Below are 20,918 nucleotides of genomic sequence, written 5' to 3' on the forward strand. Positions count from 1 at the left end.
CGTTTTGCAGCGCTGATCGCTGCCAGATGTACAGGACGAGAGTCAGCGAGGTTCTGGAAGGAACCGACAGCGATGGGGAGCCATAACGACTCCAGTGCTGTGGACAGCTGCTCTAGGTTTAGGATCCAGGCGCGAAGAGCCCGATCGAAATGATCCCATAGACTTACGATTGGGTTTAAACCCGGCGATTCGCTGGCCGGGGAAGTACGTAAAGTCATCCTGGTGTTCTTAGAACGAAGCACGTTCACTGCGAGCTGTGTGGCACCTTGCACTGTCCTGCTAGCAGATGCCATCGTGCCGAGGAGAGCCTTCCCAAGTGGCCGTGCTGTTCTAGGCGCTGCAGTCTGGAACCGCGAGACCGCTACGGTCGCAGGTTCGAATCCTGCCTCTGGCATGGATGTGTGTGATGTCCTTAGGTTAGTTAGGTTTAAGTAGTTCTAAGGGACTAATGACCTCAGAAGTTAAGACCCATAGTGCTCAGAGCCATTTGAACCATTTTTTTGCCGAGGAGAAACAAAATGTATGTAGGGGTGGACACGTTCCCCAAGGGTAGACGCGTATTTGTGTTGATCCGTTGTTCCGAGATCAGCCAGGGAATGCCAGGGAATGCCACGAAAACATTCCGCAGACCACAAGGCATTCAGGTTCTTTGCTTCCAGACGTTTCACGACGTACACGCCAACAGCCATCTGTCCGATGGATCATAAAACGTGATTCTTCTGAAAAAAGCCACCTGTTGCCACTTAGAGGACACGTCCAGTTGCGGTACTGGCATGAAAATTCCAGGCTCCGTCGCCGTTAAGCAACAGTCAGAATGGCTGCCGCAATCAGGCGCCTGCTGCGGGGGCCCACGCGGATCAAAGTTCGCTGAACGGTCGTTGAGGAGACTCTGTTGGTAGGCCCCCGGTTAATCTGGGCTGTCAGTTGCTGAACAGCTGCACGTCTAATCGCCGGTACCCATCTCCGCAGCCGTCGTTCACCTGTTCCATCAACGGCCTGTGACGCACAACATCTCACTCGGCGCCTGTTTTGGATAGCGCCATTTTTGCCATCCACGGTATGCTTTCACCGCGGATAGTTTAAAAATTTAGTAGTTTCGGAAATGGTTCCACCCTTGGCCCGAAAGCGAACGATCACACTCTTTCTGACGTCAGATAAATCCGTTTACGATAGCGAAGGCACTGTTTTACTCTTCCCCCTCCCCCGCCCCCCACCTCCCACCCCTCGCGACACACTTTATAAACTCCCCACTGCTGCTATTGCCACGTCCCAACTATGAGTGGATATTGCACGTCGATCTCGAACATAGGCGGCGCTCACATTAATGTGATAGGATTGTGTATATTTGCTCCTCGTCCCAGACGCCCAGTAATTCTCATAGTATTCTCCATGCTTGTGTACAGAAACCATGGGCTGGTTCAAATGGCTCTGAGCACTATGGGACTTAACATCTGTGGTCATCAGTCCCCTAGAACTTAGAACTACTTAAACCTAACGAACCTAAGGACATCACACACATCCACGTCCGAGGCAGCATTCGAACCTGCGACCGTAACGGTCACGCGGTTCCAGACTGAAGCACCTAGAACCGCACGGCTACACCGGCCGGCTCAGAAGCCATTCAGTGGCAGTATGTTCCTCTCCGTTACACAAGTCGTGTTAGAGTAAATTAATAGCTAGAACTAGTCTTGTTTTCTTTCGTATGTGTTTTTAATCATTCTTTATATCGTGCCAGTTTAGGATTGAATAAACCACCTGTGTTTGTGTGAGATAACTTTTGAGCTTCAATTCACGATTCTCTAATCCAATAACGTTCCTAATAGGTTAATTTGAATATTGTATCGCATGTTATTTAAATATATGTGATACTGGTGTAGTGAAGTTGTTTTATGCAAATTGATGGTCTTACAGACAATCAGTCATTTTCGGAGGCTAAGAGGATTTAGAAACGTTGTTTCCCGGGCAGACCACTAAGCAAACCCACAGCCTCGATAGTTTTTACTAATATCGTGCATTTCTTATTTAGAAGTGTGTAATTTTGATGAAACTGAAATTAAAGTGTAGCCACGATGCATCCCCCTCTTATTCATGGCAATGTGTTCTGCCTGTCGACCCTTTTCTTTATAGTATAACTTACACAAAACGTTCCCTCCAACAACAGTACATATAGGTTGCACGTCATCTCACTGTACTATCACAACCTTCATCCCATCCCCAAATAAAGCAGGTAGTTTACACGTTGTGATCGTTTGTTGTATAAATCGTCAACAGTGTGTCAATAAAATTTCCCTCTGCTGGGTCGAGCAATTCATGTCGTTCTTTTTTCATTTTGTAGTTGGGTATCATCATAGCTTGTAACTAATTAACGTCTTTTGTTACATGTAGCTACACAGGAATGCCAATATCAAGCCACCGTCGGCTTCAACCACCCCCCTCCCCCTCTCGACGCATACACATACACATAGACACACACACACACACACACACACACACACACACACACACACACACACACACAAGCTACAAGATTCCTTCAAAACAGTGCCTGTATGTTGTTATTAGGTTGAAAAGGCTTCCTTCTTAAATGACGGCAAGGTGCCGGAATATGAAAGCAGTGAAACCTGTTTCTATTCATGTGACAAAAAATACTAATTGTTAAGAGGCGGCAAAGTACTGAAATAAAGTAATATCAGTAATTGACGAGAAACGTGGATGGCAAATAGTTGATACAGTTATGATTCTGTATTATGTGTAATTGTTAGAATTATAGTGGATAGCCCTTTCATTAAGAGTATGTCTACTGTCTGAAGTTGATTCAATTTCAAACTGGTTAAATAACTGATTATGTTCGAGAGTTGATGAGCAGAGGTTGAGAGATACTGACTGAGATAAAAATGAGAAATATATACATGCACGTTTTAGTTAATTTAGGAAAAATATTCCTGGATGCTAAAAAATATTTTTTTCTGATTTTTTCATGTTGGTATTTATGTAGAATCACCATAGTTTAATTTAGTTTTAAATGGGAAATATGATGAACCATCGGTCAATGTAAGCAGTTTTGAGTGAAGGCGTGCTACTGAAGTTTGACAATGGAGGTTCTGGCTTGGTTCATTCTTCTTCAAAAGTTTTCAGTTGTACCTGAGAATTTCCAGTCTTGAATAAAATTTAAGGGGAAGAATGTGTCGCGTTTATGGCTAACTGGCACGATGTGAACCTTGACGATGTGTAATATGCCTTAAGCCCTAATACTGCTTATCTTATTGTGTCACGGTAGTGAGCACGTGGAGGCAGCGACTCCGCATCTCACTGGTTGATTGAAGCTTGGCCTATATGATAGCGTTGCTTTTTCTGGTCGCTGACTGGTCAAAAGCAAAAGACAGTGATTTGTTTGCGCCTTGACAGCACAGTTGGGTGGCCTCTTTCGACGAAAGCGGTCGTGTGTGGGAAGTCACTGGTATCGGAAGCTCATAGTATGTAGTATGTTCACTGCTCAGAGTAAAATAAAGTGTTACTAAGCATTATTTGAATTACTATAAAAGACTTGGGTAGCGTTTGTAGCCGAGAATGGTCGTGAGTTAGATGTCACTACCTATTGCCTGAGCGAAAGTATATTTGTTGCTCAGGGCATTTATCAAATATGAGATATAATTAAAGTATAATCTGCGTTGCGATTAACGAGTTTAAGTTCGCGACATGCATTTCGATTATAGGGGCGAATGAAGCTGTCATTTGCAAGGATATATGACCTTGTGTAATCATTTGGATATGTGTAGCATGAGGTAATGGCGACTGTATTGTGACAAGTGTTGGGACACGAATGGCACTAGAGGAATAAATTTACGGCATCACTCAAAAAATTTTGTGTGTTCATTACTGGAAAGTGAACATGCATTTTTCCCAAACAATTTCGGGACAAAATTAAAAATGGAACAACGACTGTGCATAATCTTCTGCGACAGGGACTTCAGCTTCAGAAGACTCGAGGTGAGCAGTTAGAATGCTAGTGACGTTTGCCTGAGGTCAAGAGAAGCAACATTTCTAAATCCTCTTAGCTTCCGAAAATGACTCTCACGTGAACTGCCAGGCTGTTAATACTAGCCGTATTGTCACGTCAGTAATAGAGGTGCACATTTCAGCTTACAATAAAATGTCGCAGAAAGTTCATCGCTTTATAACATGGAATGATGTAAAATACGCTGAGGTGACAAGTCATGGAAGAGCGATAGGCGCATACACAGATGGCGGTGGTATCGCGTACGCAAGGTGTAACACGGCAATGCATTGTCGGAGCCGTCGTTTCTACTCACGTGATTCATGTGAAAAGGTTCCGAAGTGATTACGGTCGCACGAGGGGAATTAACAGGCTTTGAACGCGGATTGCTAGTTGGAGCTAGACTCGTGGGACATTGTCAAGAGTGTGCTGGGGGTACCATATTTCAGGCATTACGTCTCACTACGGACAACACAGTGGCCAACGGCCTTCGCTTAACGGCTGAAAACAGCGGAGTTTGCGCAGAGTTGTCAGTGCTAACAGACAACCAAGACTGAGTGAAATAACAGCGGAAATTAATGTGAGACGTATGATGAACGTATCCGTTAGGACGGGTAAATTGTAGTAAAGGGCTATGGCAGCAGACGACCGAAGCGAGTGCCTTCGCTAAGAGCACGACATCGCCTGCAGCGACTCTCCTGGGCTCGTGACCGTATCAGATTGACCCTAGACGACTGGAGAACGGTGACCTGGTCAGATGAGTTTCGATTTCAGTTGGTAAGAGCTGACGATGGCCGGCCGCGGTGGTCTAGCGGTTCTGGCGCTGCAGTCCGGAACCGCGGGACTGCTCCGGTCGCAGGTTCGAATCCTGCCTCGGGCATGGGAGTGTGTGATGTCCTTAGGTTAGTTAGGTTTAAGTAGTTCTAAGTTCTAGGGGACTTATGACCTAAGATGTTGAGTCCCATAGTGCTCAGAGCCATTTGAACCATTTTGAGCTGACGATGGGGTTCGAGTGTGGCGCAGAGCCCACGAACCCTAGGACCAAATTGTCAACAAGGCACTGTGCAAGCTGGCGTGATGGTTCCATAATGGTGTGGGCTGTGTTTACAGGGAATGGACTGGATCCTCTGGTTGAGCTTCACTGGAAATGGTTATGTTTGTTTACCCGAAGAACATGTACCCAACAAAATACAGAATTTTTATGTCTCCGGGCGACAATTGTTAGCTATTAGTTTGAAGAACATTCTGGATAGTATGAGCGAATGAGTTGGCACCCAGCTCGCCCGACGTAAGTCCCATCAAACACATGTGGCATACAATCGAGAGGTCAGTTCGTGCACAAAATCCTGCACCTCAACACTTTCGTATTTACTCGCTCTTACGAGGTGCATTCAAGTTCTAAGGCCTCCGATTTTTTTTTTTTCTCTAATTAACTACTCACCCGAAATCGATGAAACTGGCGTTACTTCTCGACGTAATCGCCCTGCAGACGTGCACATTTTCACAACGCTGACGCCATGATTGCATGGCAGCGGCGAAGGCTTCTTTAGGAGTCTGTTTTGACCACTGGAAAATCGCTGAGGCAATAGCAGCACGGCTGGTGAATGTGTGGCCACGGAGAGTGTCTTTCATTGTTGGAAAAAGCCAAAAGTCACTAGGAGCCAGGTCAGGTGAGTAGGGAGCATGAGGAATCACTTCAAAGTTGTTATCACGAAGAAACTGTTGCGTAACGTTAGCTCGATGTGCAGGTGCGTTGTCTTGGTGAAACAGCACACGCGCAGCCCTTCCCAGACGTTTTTGTTGCAGTGCAGGAAGGAATTTGTTCTTCAAAACATTTTCGTAGGATGCACCTGTTACCGTAGTGCCCTTTGGAACGCAATGGGTAAGGATTACGCCCTCACTGTCCCAGAACATGGACACCATCATTTTTTCAGCACTGGCGGTTACCCAAAATTTTTTTGGTGGCGGTGAATCTGTGTGCTTCCATTGAGCTGACTGGCGCTTTGTTTCTGGATTGAAAAATGGCATCCACGTCTCATCCATTGTCACAACCGACAAAAAGAAAGTCCCATTCATGCTGTCGTTGCGCGTCAATATTGCTTGGCAACATGCCACACTGGCAACCATGTGGTCGTCCGTCAGCATTCGTGGCACCCACCTGGATGACACTTTTCGCATTTTCAGGTCGTCATGCAGGATTGTGTGCACAGAACCCACAGAAATGCCAACTCTGGAGGCGATCTGTTCAACAGTCATTCGGCGATCCCCCAAAACAATTCTCTCCACTTTCTCGATCACGTCGTCAGACCGGCTTGTGCGAGCCCGAGGTTGTTTCGGTTTGTTGTCACACAATGTTCTGCCTTCATTGAACTGTCGCACCCACGAACGCACTTTCGACACATCCATAACTCCATCACCACATGTCTCCTTCAACTGTCCATGAATTTCAATTGGTTTCACACCACGCAAATTCAGAAAACGAATGATTGCACGCTGTTCAAGTAAGGAAAACGTCGCCATTTTAAGTATTTAAAACAGTTCTCATTCTCGCCGCTGGCGGTAAAATTCCATCTGTCATACGGTGCTGCCGTCTTTGGGACGTATTGACAATGAACGCGGCCATGCGCATCTCTTTCCGGTCCGGACAAAAAAAAATCGGAGGCCTTAGAACTTGAATGCACCTCGTATAGGCGGGCGCTTATACAGGCAGCATGGCCCAATATTCCTGCAGGGAACTTCCAACGACTTGTTGAGACCGGGTCTCGTCAATCTGCTGCATATGCCGGGCAAAAGGAGGTCCGACACGGTTTTAGGAGGAGCCCATGACTTCTGTCATCAGAGCGAATAACATGAAATGAAGGGAACTTCCAACGACTTGTTGAGACCGGGTCTCGTCAATCTGCTGCATATGCCGGGCAAAAGGAGGTCCGACAAGATTTTAGGAGGAGCCCATGACTTCTGTCATCAGAGCGAATAACATGAAATGATCCAAATTGAACTCTAAAATAATTAAGCAGTTTTTAAAATTGATCCCCCTACCCTACAATTTCACGTGCGGTTGAACTCAACAAAGAATATTTTTGTTAAAACATGAAACGCTGCTTGAGTCCAAGATAACTGAACGGAAGTTTTAAATGCAGTACAAACCATGAGCCAGGAAGCGAACGCCGGCAGCCCTGATGCGATGAGCAGCAGCTTGCGGCCGACGACGTCGACGATGAGGGGCATGGCTATGATGGGCAGCACGGACGAGATGGTGACGCACGACACGATCCAGGAGGCCTCGTCAGCCGTCAGCGGCAGCCAGGAGCCCGGCTGCTGCAGCTGTGGCAGGATGGGCGACGGCCAGCCATACACCATGCCGCTCGTCAGGCTCGTCAGCGCCGCTGTGGAAACACCCCACATTCACTCACCCACTGCTGTGTCGTAAAGTTACTTGTTTACTACAATGAGAGGTGAAACTCTGCGAGCAGGTGAATTTAACCAACGTCGGTATTCCGTAGTCAGAAGGAAGAGTAGTGTTCAGCTTGCTGCTACGACGACGCCGTTGTAGATGGAGCAAAAGCCTGATTTGGGGAAGATGGGAAGAAAATCAATCATACCCTTTCAAAGAAACCATCCCAAAATTTGGCTTGAGCGATTTAGTAGAATTGCGGGAAACTAAGTCTGGATGGCCAGATGGGGATTTTAACATGTGTCCTCCCTAATACAAATACAATGCCTTACGACGGCGCCACCTCGTCGGGTAAACTACGAGGGTTGTCCAGAAATTTAGTTTCATTACTTACTTTTAAGTAAACTTATGTAGCTAGAATCACACCACACGCGATACAGAGCGATGACGTAACAGTCGTACACTGAAGAGCCAAAGAAACTGGTACACCTTCCTAATATCGTATATTGTCCCGGACGCGAGCACGCAGAAGTGCCGCAACACGACGTGTGATGCACTCGACTAATGTCTGAAGTGCTGGAGGGAATTGACACCATGAATCCTGCAGGGCTGTCCATAAATCCGTAAGAGTACGAGGGGGTGGAGATCTCTTCTGAAAGTACGTTGCAATCATCCCAGATTTGCTCAATAATGTTCACGTCTGGGGAGTTTGGTGGCCAGCGGAAGTGTTTAAACTCAGAAGAGTGTTCCTGGAGCCACTCAGTAGCAGTTGTGTGCTGTCGCATTGTCCCGCTGTCATTGTCCAAGTCCGTCGGACTGCACAATGGTCATGAATGGATGCAGGTGGAAATTTGTGGCATGGTCTTAAGGGACCAAACTGCGAAGGTCATCGGTCCCTAAGCCTACACACTACTTAATCTAACTTACGCTATGGACAACACACACACCCAGGCCCGAGAGAGCACTCGAACTTCCGGTGGGGGGGGGGGGGGGGGGGGACCCGCACAGACCGTGACAAGACGCCTTAAACTGCGCGGCTAGAATACAGGTGATCAGACAGGATGCCTACGTACGTGTCACCTGTCAGAGTCGTATCTAGACGTATCAGGGGCCCATATTACTCCAACTGCACACGCCCCACACCATTGTGGGGCCTCCACCAGCTTCAACAATCCCCTGCTGACATGGAGGGTCCATGGATTCATGAGGTTGTCTCTCTACCCATACACGTCCACCCGCTCGATACAATTTGAAACGAGACTCGTCCGACCAGGCAACATGTTTCCAGTTATCAACAGTCCAATTTCAGTGTTGATGGGCTCAGGCGAAGGTAAGCTTTGTATCGTGCAGTCATCAAGGGTATACGAGTGGGTCTTCGGCTACGAAAGCCCATATCGATGATGTTTCGTTGAATTGTTCGCATGCTGACACTTGTTGATGGCCCAGCATTGAAATCTGCACTAATCTGTGTAAAGATTGCACTTCCGTTATGTTGAATGATTTTCTTCAGTCGTCGTTGGTCCCATTGTTGCAGGATCTTTTCCCGGCCACAGCGGTCGGAGATTTGATATTTTATCGAATTCCTCATACTCACAGTACACTCGTGAAATGTTCGTACGCGAAATCCCCACTTCATCCTTATCTCGGAGATGCTGTGCTCCATCCTCGTGCGGCGACTGTACCACCACTTAAATGTTGATAACCTACCACTGTATTAGCAGTAACCGATCTAACAACTGCGCCAGACACTTGTTATATTATATAGGCGTTGCCAACCTTAGCGCCGTATTCTGCCTGTTTACATATCTCTGTACTTGAATACGCATGCCTATTCCAGGTTCTTTGGCGCTTCAGTGTATGGTGGACGGACAAGTTTCGACTGTTGCCAGTAGCAACGCAGCACTGACCGAAAATGGTGGCTCGTTTTCTTTCTCCCATGTCTGTAAAGTTCAGTCTGTACTAAAATTTCCTAATGAACAAAACATAGCACCGATCGAAATTCTGTGTCAATGTACGAGCTGAAGACCATGAGCAAGTAGATGGTGGGTCAATGGTTTCGGCAATACTGAAGAGTGCCATGTGCGACAGCTTTCACTAATCACGATCTTGTGGAGCTGGCAGAGCCGCGCATTATGGGATCTTGGAAGATCGTCGCTCCATAGTTACAGATCTCAGCAGCCATTCTCCGCACATATTGCGATTCATGTTGCACGAAACTGTTACTAAGCACGTAGTGTTTAAGGAAACGGGTGCCATTCACTCATGATTGCTTCTACTTTTGTCTGCGAAGCTTAACCCTGTGGGAAAGTAAAGTCCGATTAAAATTACTTAATAGGTGATGTCTGCCAGTAGCCGCTACAGTGTTCCCTCATCAGCTGCCAGCTACCACTGTGTTATAGGTGAAACACAAACACGACGGTCACTTCGCAAATGCTGTTAATGTGTAACGCGTAACGACGTTGAAAGTGGCCGCCGCGAGGTCTGTCGGAAATGCGAGATGCTCTGTCGACAACTACTTTTAAAATGACCAATGACTGAACTGCGGCAGGCGACGCGTTTTGTAGTCCTAAATTTGAACTCATGTGTTAGGGTGACCACAACCTCGTGACGTGCAATGTATCCGAGAAAACGACGGTCAACAATCTATAGCGGAACTAAAATCACTCTCACTTTGTTCATGACGATTAAAGCTAATATTCACGAGCAAACTCAAGACAGAAAAAAATCAGATTCAGCGCTAAAAGCAACTGTAATTTCTCGCTATCATTGATTACCTGTCCCCTAGAACTTAGAACTACTTAAACCTAACTAACCTAAGGACATCACACAACACCCAGTCATCACGAGGCAGAGAAAATCCCTGACTCCGCCGGGAACGGAACCCGGGAACCCGGGCGTGGGAAGCGAGAACGCTACCGTACGACCACGAGCTGCGGACTATCCTCACACTGTCACACGAACTACCGCGTTACCAGCCGATGTGCAATTCTCGTTGGCACTTAGCTGCGGATTATAGGCGACGCAAGCAGATTCCAAACAAAAGAAGAGTGGTAGGAAGAAAAATAAGAGCAGATAGAAACGTCAATAATACTATGAAAACCATGCGGGAAAGAATCTGAAATAAAAGAAATTACATTTAAACCAATTAACTGAATAAAAATAGTAATACTTTTTTATTTACATTTATAAATAAAAAATTTCTATTAATTTGGCGACATTCGAACCGACGACCTTGTACATGTCAAGTTTATGCGTTAACTATTGCATTATGCCACTACACTGGGCTGAATAGTTATATTTATGACAGTGGTGGCCCAGTCTCAACAATGAAGCCTTCAAAAATTCGGCTTCAGACGGTGTCACACGAAACTTACCTAATGTAAGCCGATCCCTGTGATTATGATAACTGTTTATGAGACGCTGAATTGCGTCTTGTGCGGGAGACTCCAGTAGTGTTTGGTTGGTGCTGTTAATGAAACATGTGTACTTTGTTAGCATCGTTGTGTGTGTGTGTGTGTGTGTGTGTGTGTGTGTGTGTGTGTGTGTGTTGTTTTTGGTGAGGTCATCATATTTGCTTAAATACGAAATAAAAGTGCCACACCCATGATAAGGGTTCCAAATACACCAAGAAAGAATGCCAGACGAGGAACTGCAACTGAACTGAGCAATTTTTGTGACAGTTTGGCAAAGTCGAACGGTTCAGACGTGACCTTGAGTGCTATGATCGAAGGAAAACCGTGTGAATTATGAAGTAATTTTAATCGAACTAATAGATGCTTCAGAGCTGGAGAAGGATAAGTACTTACTCCTAAGCCATCTGATTCACTTGAGAATATGTATCAGACTGAATAGGGGGACGAAACGAAAGCACTCGCCCAACCGAAGATGTGAACTGATCTGTGCCAATAGGTGCATAGCATGTGCATGATGTGCCGTGGGCGGAGCATCAGGAATATCGGGCGACCTCTCTGAGCAATTAGCCTTACAATAGCCTGGGGCGCCACTGGTTTGGACGGATATATGAGTTACTAACGGGGGACCAAGAATGGATAACACAGAACTAAACAAAAAAACTGAGGGAATCGATGTTCAGTATACATAAATAGTCAAACAGTGGGCACTGAGCGAATGGAAGCTGTTTCTGCAACTGTATCATTGGAGGGACCAGTCCCCGGAGTTGAAAATGTTACTGAGAAGCTGGATGTGATTAGGATTAACGCCTTCTCTGAAGCACACAGGCGGACACATCATAGAGAACAAAGAGAAACAGAAGCTCAGGAACGTCCTCCTAAGAACAAACAGAGGGCACTAAAAGGTCTTGAACCTAAGACATCCAAGAAAAGAGTGGCTCATAGTGAGGGGGTAAACAAGCCCCTTCTACACTCCTGGAAATTGAAATAAGAACACCGTGAATTCATTGTCCCAGGAAGGGGAAACTTTATTGACACATTCCTGGGGTCAGATACATCACATGATCACATTGACAGAACCACAGGCACATAGACACAGGCAACAGAGCATGCACAATGTCGGCACTAGTACAGTGTATATCCACCTTTCGCAGCAATGCAGGCTGCTATTCTCCCATGGAGACGATCGTAGAGACGCTGGATGTAGTCCTGTGGAACGGCTTGCCATGCCATTTCCACCTTGCGCCTCTGTTGGACCAACGTTCGTGCTGGACGTGCAGACCGCGTGAGACGACGCTTCATCCAGTCCCAAACATGCTCAATGGGGGACAGATCCGGAGATCTTGCTGGCCAGGGTAGTTGACTTACACCTTCTAGAGCACGTTGGGTGGCACGGGATACATGCGGACGTGCATTGTCCTGTTGGAACAGCAAGTTCCCTTGCCGGTCTAGGAATGGTAGAACGGTGGGTTCGATGACGGTTTGGATGTACCGTGCACTATTCAGTGTCCCCTCGACGATCACCAGTGATGTACGGCCAGTGTAGGAGATCGCTCCCCACACCATGATGCCGGGTGTTGGCCCTGTGTGCCTCAGTCGTATGCAGTCCTGATTGTGGCGCTCACCTGCACGGCACCAAACACGCATACGACCATCATTGGCACCAAGGCAGAAGCGACTCTCATCGCTGAAGACGACACGTCTCCATTCGTCCCTCCATTCACGCCTGTCGCGACACCACTGGAGGCGGGCTGCACGATGTTGGGGCGTGAGCGGAAGACGGCCTAACGGTGTGCGGGACCGTAGCCCAGCTTCATGGAGACGGTTGCGAATGGTCCTCGCCGATACCCCAGGAGCAACAGTGTCCCTAATTTGCTGGGAAGTGGCGGTGCGGTCCCCTACGGCACTGCGTAGGATCCTACGGTCTTGGCGTGCATCCGTGCGTCGCTGCGGTCCGGTCCCAGGTCGACGGGCACGTGCACCTTCCGCCGACCACTGGCGACAACATCGATGTACTGTGGAGACCTCACGCCCCACGTGTTGAGCAATTCGGCGGTACGTCCACCCGGCCTCCCGCATGCCCACTATATGCCCTCGCTCAAAGTCCGTCAACTGCACATACGGTTCACGTCCACGCTGTCGTGGCATGCTACCAGTGTTTAAGACTGCGATGGAGCCCCGTATGCCACGGCAAACTGGCTGATACTGACGGCGGCGGTGCACAAATGCTGCGCAGCTAGCGCCATTCGACGGCCAACACCGCGGTTCCTGGTGTGTCCGCTGTGCCGTGCGTGTGATCATTGCTTGTACAGCCCTCTCGCAGTGTCCGGAGCAAGTATGGTGGGTCTGACACACCGGTGTCAATGTGTTCTTTTTTCCATTTCCAGGAGTGTATTTTTAAAGCAAGTAGTAAGAAAGGAGCGAGGAGTCTGTTACTCGCAGTTCACAGGCCAAACGCAGCCAGAAAAAGCCAAGGAAGGAAAAAGTGAAGCAGACCTGTAGTACTGAAGCCTCCTTTTTTAAAATATGAGTTCTCTAAAAGACTTTCATCTTATTAGAATCGCCTCACAGCAGGAGGAGCTAGTGGAGACGACCCCCTCTGGAAAAACTGGAGCGGACACAAATCAAGGCTCCAAATTCAGCAAGATCTTTCAGAATACAGGTGCTCTGATCTTTCTTTGTTAGGGGATGGGGACAGTGGGTCGACTGAAGGCGGTGGTGCCAAAATATTTTCATACAATGAAGCAAAGTTGGTCAGGAAAGCAGTGGTGTTATTCAAGACCGTTAAAATCTCAATCTGGGTTCCAAAACTACAGAAGGATTGTCCCCCAGAGACTCTGTTAGAGAAGAACCTCAAAGTCTCGGCAGAGAACTGGAGGATCATTGACCAAAAGGTAGGAACTGACAGCCAACGTCTTGTGAAGGAAGTTGGGGAAACATCCCTTAAGGCAACAACAATGCAAGACTTAAACCTGTATTTAGGGTTCTCGTTGGTTTCAGGGAAGAAAGGAAGTGAACGTGGCCTTGATCCAAGACTCCAACGTGTATAAAGGTGGCATATCAGGCCTTGGAGAGGGTGGAGGTGAGAAAATGCATTTATCTTAAAAATGGAATTTCGTTCATGCCGATCGCGAACTATTGTTTTATGAGTGTAGTGATCATCAAAATGAAGCAGTGTGAGGAAGGGAGAGCGAGGAAAGTGATATTGGCTTCAGTATGCCTTTATTACAAGGACGGTATTACTCCATCCTAGGACGAAAGCAGACTGATAGACAATTGCTTACAGCTGAACGAACAACTGCTCGCTAGTTGTGATACCAGTGCCCACAACCTGGCATGACGAATCAGTGACACCAACAACAGAGATGAGTACCTACTTGAATACCTGTTGGGGAGTAGCCTACAGATCTTGAATGTGGCTAATAAACCTACCTTCAGGAATAGAACAAATGAAGAAGTAATTCACATAACTTTCGGGAACATCTTCATGAGTCGTTATGCGAAACAATGGCATGTTGCAGAGGAACCCTCCTTGTCTGACCACAGTTATATTTAATTTATGGTAGAAATTGGTGTTAAAACAGACCATGGGTTATAATAATCCAAGGAAGACATCTACAAAAAATCTAAATCGTCTATATCTGAAGTTAAAACTTCGATATGAAGTGCAGTTGACTTACAGAAAATGGCAGATGAAGTAACGGATGGCATCATGACGTCATATTTAAAAAAAACTCTGCAGTCACCAAGAATTGCACGAAAGTGAACGATGGAATAATAGTCTTTAATTGCAAAGAAAGCAAGTAAGAAGGTTGTTTAACTTTGCAAGAAGAAAAGGACAATGATCACAATATCGGGAGTTCTTTTCTAAATACAACCTTGTAAGCGGAACACTCATTCTGGAAAACAGTTGCCAGAGGTAGATTTCACAAAACACTCACTACGATACCAACAAGTCCAGGAGGCCTACTAAGTAGGGCGGATCCTGAATATACTTGGTTAACACATGAAATGCAGGAAGTGCTCCTCAAGACTCACTTCCCCTAGTCCACATTGGCGGATGATTCAGATCAAGATTCAAGCCCTGTGAGGTACTTGTTTCACGGGTAACCAATGGAAGAGTTGGGAATCTACCAAGGAATGTGTAGAGTTCAGGAGCAACCATTCAAGTCACCACGTCCAGTTGGTATCTTTATGGCTCCGTTGCAACAAGCAGTAGAGGTGTTGATCAAACTCCTATGGCGACTCTTCAGAGTGAGTTTCAAATGGCTCTAGGCACTATGGGACTTAACATCTGAGGTCATCAGTCCCCTAGACTTAGAACTACTTAAACCTGATTAACATAAGGACATCACACACATCCATGCCCGAGGCAGGATTCGAACCTGCTACCGTAGCAGCAGCGCGGTTCCGGCTGAAGGGCCTAGAACCGCTCGGCCACACCGGCCGGCGATCTAGGGATCACACTGGATGCAAAACGAATGTGGACCTCTCATAGAAAGCACATTTCTTCCAAGGCAAAAGAAGTTTTACGTATGTGTACTAGGTGGGACGGCGGGCAAATTGGGATCTTAGTCCCAAGACTTCTGTAATTAGATGAATGATGGGGCTACAGTAAGGCGGAATAAAGCAGAACGGGAGGTGCTTGCAAAGGAGCTCGAGGTGGTGCATAGGCGGCAGCGGCAGGGGCATACAGGTTAAATACTGGAAACTACTGGAGATATTTAGTAAATCCAGAATACCACACTAATATAATTAAATACTGGAAACTACTGGAGATATTTAGTATATCCAGAATACCACACTAATATAATGGATGTGAAAAATATAGGGTTAGTCCAGGGAATGTCAGCTGACGGCTGACGGTACGATTATTTCCACCTACTTCAAAAAACCTTACTATGTAATTATAGGAAGTAGACAGCAGTTGCATACAATGATTCTGGTCATACTGCAACTAAGTTTGCACATTCCATTGAATGTAACGGGGTGTTTCCATCCCATTTGTCTGTATTATGATATATGGTTCAAATGGCTCTGAGCACTATGGGACTTAACTTCTAAGGTCATCAGTCCCCTAGAACTTAGAACTACTTAAACCTAACTAACCTAAGGACATCACACACATCCATGCCCGAGGCAGGATTCGAACCTGCGACCGTAGCGGCCGCGCGGTTCCAGACTGTAGCGCCTTTAACCGCTTGGCCACCACGGCCGGCTATTATGATATATTGGATTTTATATATACTCTTTCCTTGCTGACATTGCTACCTTGATTATTTGCTTAGTTGAGCCATTTCGTCAGTGTTCAGATGTCCTGCATTCTGGTATTGTTTTTTGTTCTTTAAGGTTATATCTTTCTCATCTTGTATCTCGATGCAATATGTATACTAGTTCACCATTGTATTTCACTGCCTGAACATACCCTCTTGTTTTATATGAGGCATTTGTACTTTATTTGCGCTCTGCACAGATATTGAAAATTTTCATTGGGAGTCACTATTAACTCTCATATTTGGTTATACCTTGGCTTGTGATTAGCCTGTACTTCACTTAAGACTGTATGTACTGTGGAGGTCTCGTGGATGCATGTTTGTAATGAGTAGTTAGGTTGTTGCTACAGTGTGGATGGACTATTTTTTTTTTTACACATTCTGAGCTTGCCACCTTCTCATTACTGCCAATATCAAATACTCCAGATGTTGGTGCCAGTGGGACTGCAAAATTGTTCTTCATTGGTCGATTGTACCGAGTGCTTCTAATGACAGTGCAACTGGTTGTGCAAGTTTGTCTCAGTGTGCTTTCCAAATAATATGTATACTGTCATTGACTGTGGGACTGCAAGACGTTCCCTCAATGTGTAATATAGTTCACCTATGCACTTATGGTTGGCAGTTATTTACAAGTTTTGCTGCTATTAGGACACTTTTTTGTGCCACAACCTCGAGTGATGATAAATACTTTCTTTGCACTTCGGACACTACTATGTGCAGTGCATATATTATTCTATCGGTTCTCTGTACTAAGAGTCGACTCATGTAATGTAGTGTGCACTACAGTGACTTGTAACAAAATGTTTATGTCAAGAAATGATTTGTACCTATTTTCAGTTATGCAACTGTTTATGCCAAGCAATGATTTGTACTTATTTTCAGTTACGCAACTGTTTATGTCCAGTAATAATTTGTACTTATTTTCTATCATGTATAGTTTTATCATTACTTGTGTACTCGTATTGTATCTTTAAACTTTTGTATTCACCTTTCTACATCTTTCTATCAGAATATTGTTTTTGTAAAGTAAAAATTCCCAGTCTCAGCAATGTCACTGACATCATCTCGGCTGTGAAATTTTGGTCCACCGGACTGCGGGGTAATGATACGTGTCATGTATTATTTTGTTATACGAATTTTTGGTACCTGAATCGATTGTGAGCAAGCAGCGATGTTGTAAGCTGCATCGCAGAAGTTAAGTATCTCTGAACTGCGCGAGGGCGCAAGGGAGCAGACAATGTCTATATAGCTTTGGCAGAGAGAGAGTCGAAGTTCAGGTGTATTACAGTTAGGTTGATAATGTTAACTAGCGTCAGTGACTAAGCTATGATTCATATTTAATGTCTGAGTTTACCATTTTGTTCAGTCAACATGATTGTGAAACTGATTTGTGAAGGAAGAAATCTAATAGAATGCCAGGTAAATACAATAATGATGTATCCAAGGTTCTCGGGTGTCCAGCCGGATCCGATCGTCGAAGTTCCACGATATTTCGGCGAATAACCGTTCCGCCATCATCAGGTGGTGCTGGAAGTTCGACGATCGGATACTGCTGGACACTCGAGAATCTTGGATACAGCACATTCGCCGGGAAAGCCTCAGATCATATACAATAATGACGTTATTTTTTTCACTATTGATGCGCCATCGAACGAACTTAGTTATTGTATTGAAATTTGTTAGATTTGAGAGATAGGAAAGTGTATTGTTTGGATGTTGAGAAGTTAATTAAATTTAAAGTCTGTCTTGAGCACATTTTCTCAGTATAAAAAAAAATTTTCCTAAAAACCTTTCTCTTGCCATTCTTTTTAATGGATGATCCAACCAAGTATGCTCGATTTGCAATCAACAGAGAACTCATTGCACCTCTCGAGTGTCTCTGAGTAGATACAGTAATCTCCAGCTTTGGCATAGCGGCGCGCAAGACAGAGCAGTACTACAACGGGTTATCCAGATTTGCGCAGAATAGAGGTGAGGAGAAAAGATTACGATTTTTTTGTTTATTCAATCAGGGCCAACTCAAGTTATTCAGAGACAGTTTTTGTGACAAATTTTGCAAAGCCAATTACTCTAGGTTTCATGTCCAAGTGAATTATTTAGGCAGCTTATACTGTTCAAAATTCTTGCAGTGAGATTGCTAACTTCTTCCCTTTTCATTGCGACAGTTAATTAGTATTACAGTACAGCTTTGCTTTCACGATACGTCAGTTGATTTATTATCACAGCTCAGGCGTAACAATCAGAAGCAGAGTACTTCAGGTTATATTTTTATTTATTTAGATAACTTTCACCCTGTAAGTGGATTTTAATATGTGGTGCGTCAGCCCTTTGTCTTTGAAATGCCTTGAAATATGATGATATCTGGATATCTTTAGACGAATAGCAGGCCATTCTCATGCAAGAGCCGAAACCAAAAAAAGTAGTGATGTTCAACGCTGGAAGCAAGCTTGCATTGTAATTCATCCCAAAGGTCTTCCACTGGATCCAGTTTGGGACCCTGGCAGGTAAATCCATTTCAGGAATTTTATTGTCCACAAACCATAGCCTCACAGATGCTGCTTTATGATAGTGTGGAATGTCAAGTTGATACAAATTATCTCCAAACTGTTTCTCTACTGTACGTAGTACACAAGCCTGTAAAATGTGTTCATACCCTTCCGCATTTAGCGGTTTCTTAAACTCAATAAGGCGACCACACCCGAACCTCGGAAAGCACCCCCATACCGTAACACCATCTCCTCTGTACTTCTCTGTTGGTACAACACATAATGGCAGGTAATGTTCTACAGGCATTCGCCAAACCCAAACTCTTCCATCGGATTGCCTCACAGCCTAGTGTGATTCGCCGCTTCAAATCACTCATTTCCAGCCATTTGTTGTGTGGTGATTGATTATGACACTCGACTTGATCATCCCCCAGAAACAAAGTACCATCATAAAGTAGCCTCAAATGCCGGCCAATCAAGAAATATAGAGAATACCATCATAAACTAGTTTAAAGTGCGTTTTTGCGTGATCATACTTTATGACAGAATGCTCATATAATTTTCCAAGACTTTTACCAGGTGCCTGTGCTGTTGATGGCTTGGTTTGGTCTCTTAAGATGGCATCAAAGTGGCGGACAAGAAGGCAAGATAAGTATTAGCGCGAGTGCGAAGATAATGCACTTCTTATAACTCAACGGTACAGGCATAGATATCCATTTGTGGTAATTACTAATGTAGGTTTTCCCCTGCAGGGGACCTTCTTGTATACGACAGAGATATGTTTGTATAAAATGCGAAAATGTGCAAGTTTCTTCGAACACTTACATCTTGTCACTCGGCAGAAAAAAAGTGTAATCTACGAAATACTCGCCCTGTCATTATCAAACGTAAAATATTGCCAATTCCTAAATATTCTAAAAGTAATAATAAATAAGGACGTGCATATGAACTGTAAACTTATATCTTCAGCAAACTCCGAAAGTAATGTTAGATACCTATCGGCGGCCTCTAAGTAACACAGCTACATTGAGGTGCCGGACACTTGAGCTTTGCCATTATCCGTCATACCAACGACGAGCGAAACACTGTCAGCCCTTTTCCCAGTAACATTGTCAGCCCTGTTCCCAAAGGTGACAGTTTCTAAATCAGTCGGGCTAGAATTACCATAGTTATCTGTTAGGCTATAAATAAGATTGGGGATTAGTTAAAACAAACGTACTCGAGAGAGCTTAGAAATACAGCTTTATATTACTTCTGTATATAATCACCATACATATAAATATTGATCATTTCTCTTAACGAGTTGAAAAAGTCCCGTTGCATAAAATTTTGACCCACAAAGTTGCAGATAGCCAGCGTCATGATTTCGAAGGAGTCAAAGGGTTAGGAATTAAGCGCAAAGTGTGGGCTGTAGAGTGAATGTTCAAAAGGTCCCATTTGAACCGACAAGATAATTCTTGTGTTTGCGGGGCAGAGCATGGCCAGGCATTGTTGTGCAGAAATGTAACACCAGTAGGCAAAGGATTGGATCGCTTGTTATGAATGGTTATTTTAGCTTTCTTAATGTCTCAGAGTGTAAGGGACAAGAAACGATCTTCTAGGCCCCGACATGTAGGCTGCCCTGCATGGCAGGCGAGTTGTGTTGGAATAGTATAGACGTGCTTTATATATCTGCTTTGCATACGGCCTGTGCATCAGAGGCAAATAAATCGTTTTCAAGTCACTGATGTGTTGCCTGCTCTACATGACAGGCATGTTGTGGGAGTAGTATCACCTTTTTTTCATTGAACTGTAAAGCAAGTGTTACAAATGCCACTGAGAATTGCGAACACATTGCGATAGGTAGAAGAGGGGATGGACAGAAAGAGGGAAGAGAAAATGGACAGAGAGATGGGAGGATGCAAGAGGCAGGTGGAAGGTGTAGAGGGGTAGTGAGCGGGTGGAAAAGGAACAGGGGATGGCAGAGACTGAAAGACAGAGGGTAGGAAGAAGGAAGATATGGTCCAGGAGAGAAGGCGGAGGAAATCGACCAAGAGAGGGCGAGGAGGAAACGAAGAGAGACAGAGAAGTGGGGAGGAGGATAGATACAGATATAGTGGGGAGGAAGAGGTGGACAAACAGAGTGGCAGGAGGAGGTGTGCTCATATGATGAACGCATACGTGGCTGAACCATGGGGAAAGGGCTGGTAACAATTTAACCTGCTGTACACCTAAGCTTGTTATTCTCACTGCGAAAATATTATCATTGTGCATGATGTGTTATTATTTAGAGAGGGTAACGAGCTATACACTTGGTCGTCTTGTGTGATTACAGATTTGCTTATTGTCTAGGGAGAGTTGTGTCGATTTCACCTAGAATTA

The 20,918-nt window shown here is 45.2% G+C and overlaps 1 protein-coding gene across 1 annotated transcript in view; it reads right to left on the bottom strand.

Moving 5' to 3' along the window:
• The window catches only part of LOC126188018 (facilitated trehalose transporter Tret1-like), a 112,116-nt gene that overhangs the window by 22,570 nt on the left and 68,628 nt on the right, over window positions 1-20,918 (bottom strand). The window contains exon 3 of the mRNA XM_049929434.1: window positions 7,142-7,380. Within this exon, the coding sequence (XP_049785391.1) occupies window positions 7,142-7,380 (239 nt within the window). The remainder of the gene's footprint in view (window positions 1-7,141; window positions 7,381-20,918) is intronic.

The sequence above is a fragment of the Schistocerca cancellata genome, chromosome 5 (assembly GCF_023864275.1).
Source record: "Schistocerca cancellata isolate TAMUIC-IGC-003103 chromosome 5, iqSchCanc2.1, whole genome shotgun sequence".
In the NCBI taxonomy this organism is placed as follows: domain Eukaryota; kingdom Metazoa; phylum Arthropoda; class Insecta; order Orthoptera; family Acrididae; genus Schistocerca; species Schistocerca cancellata.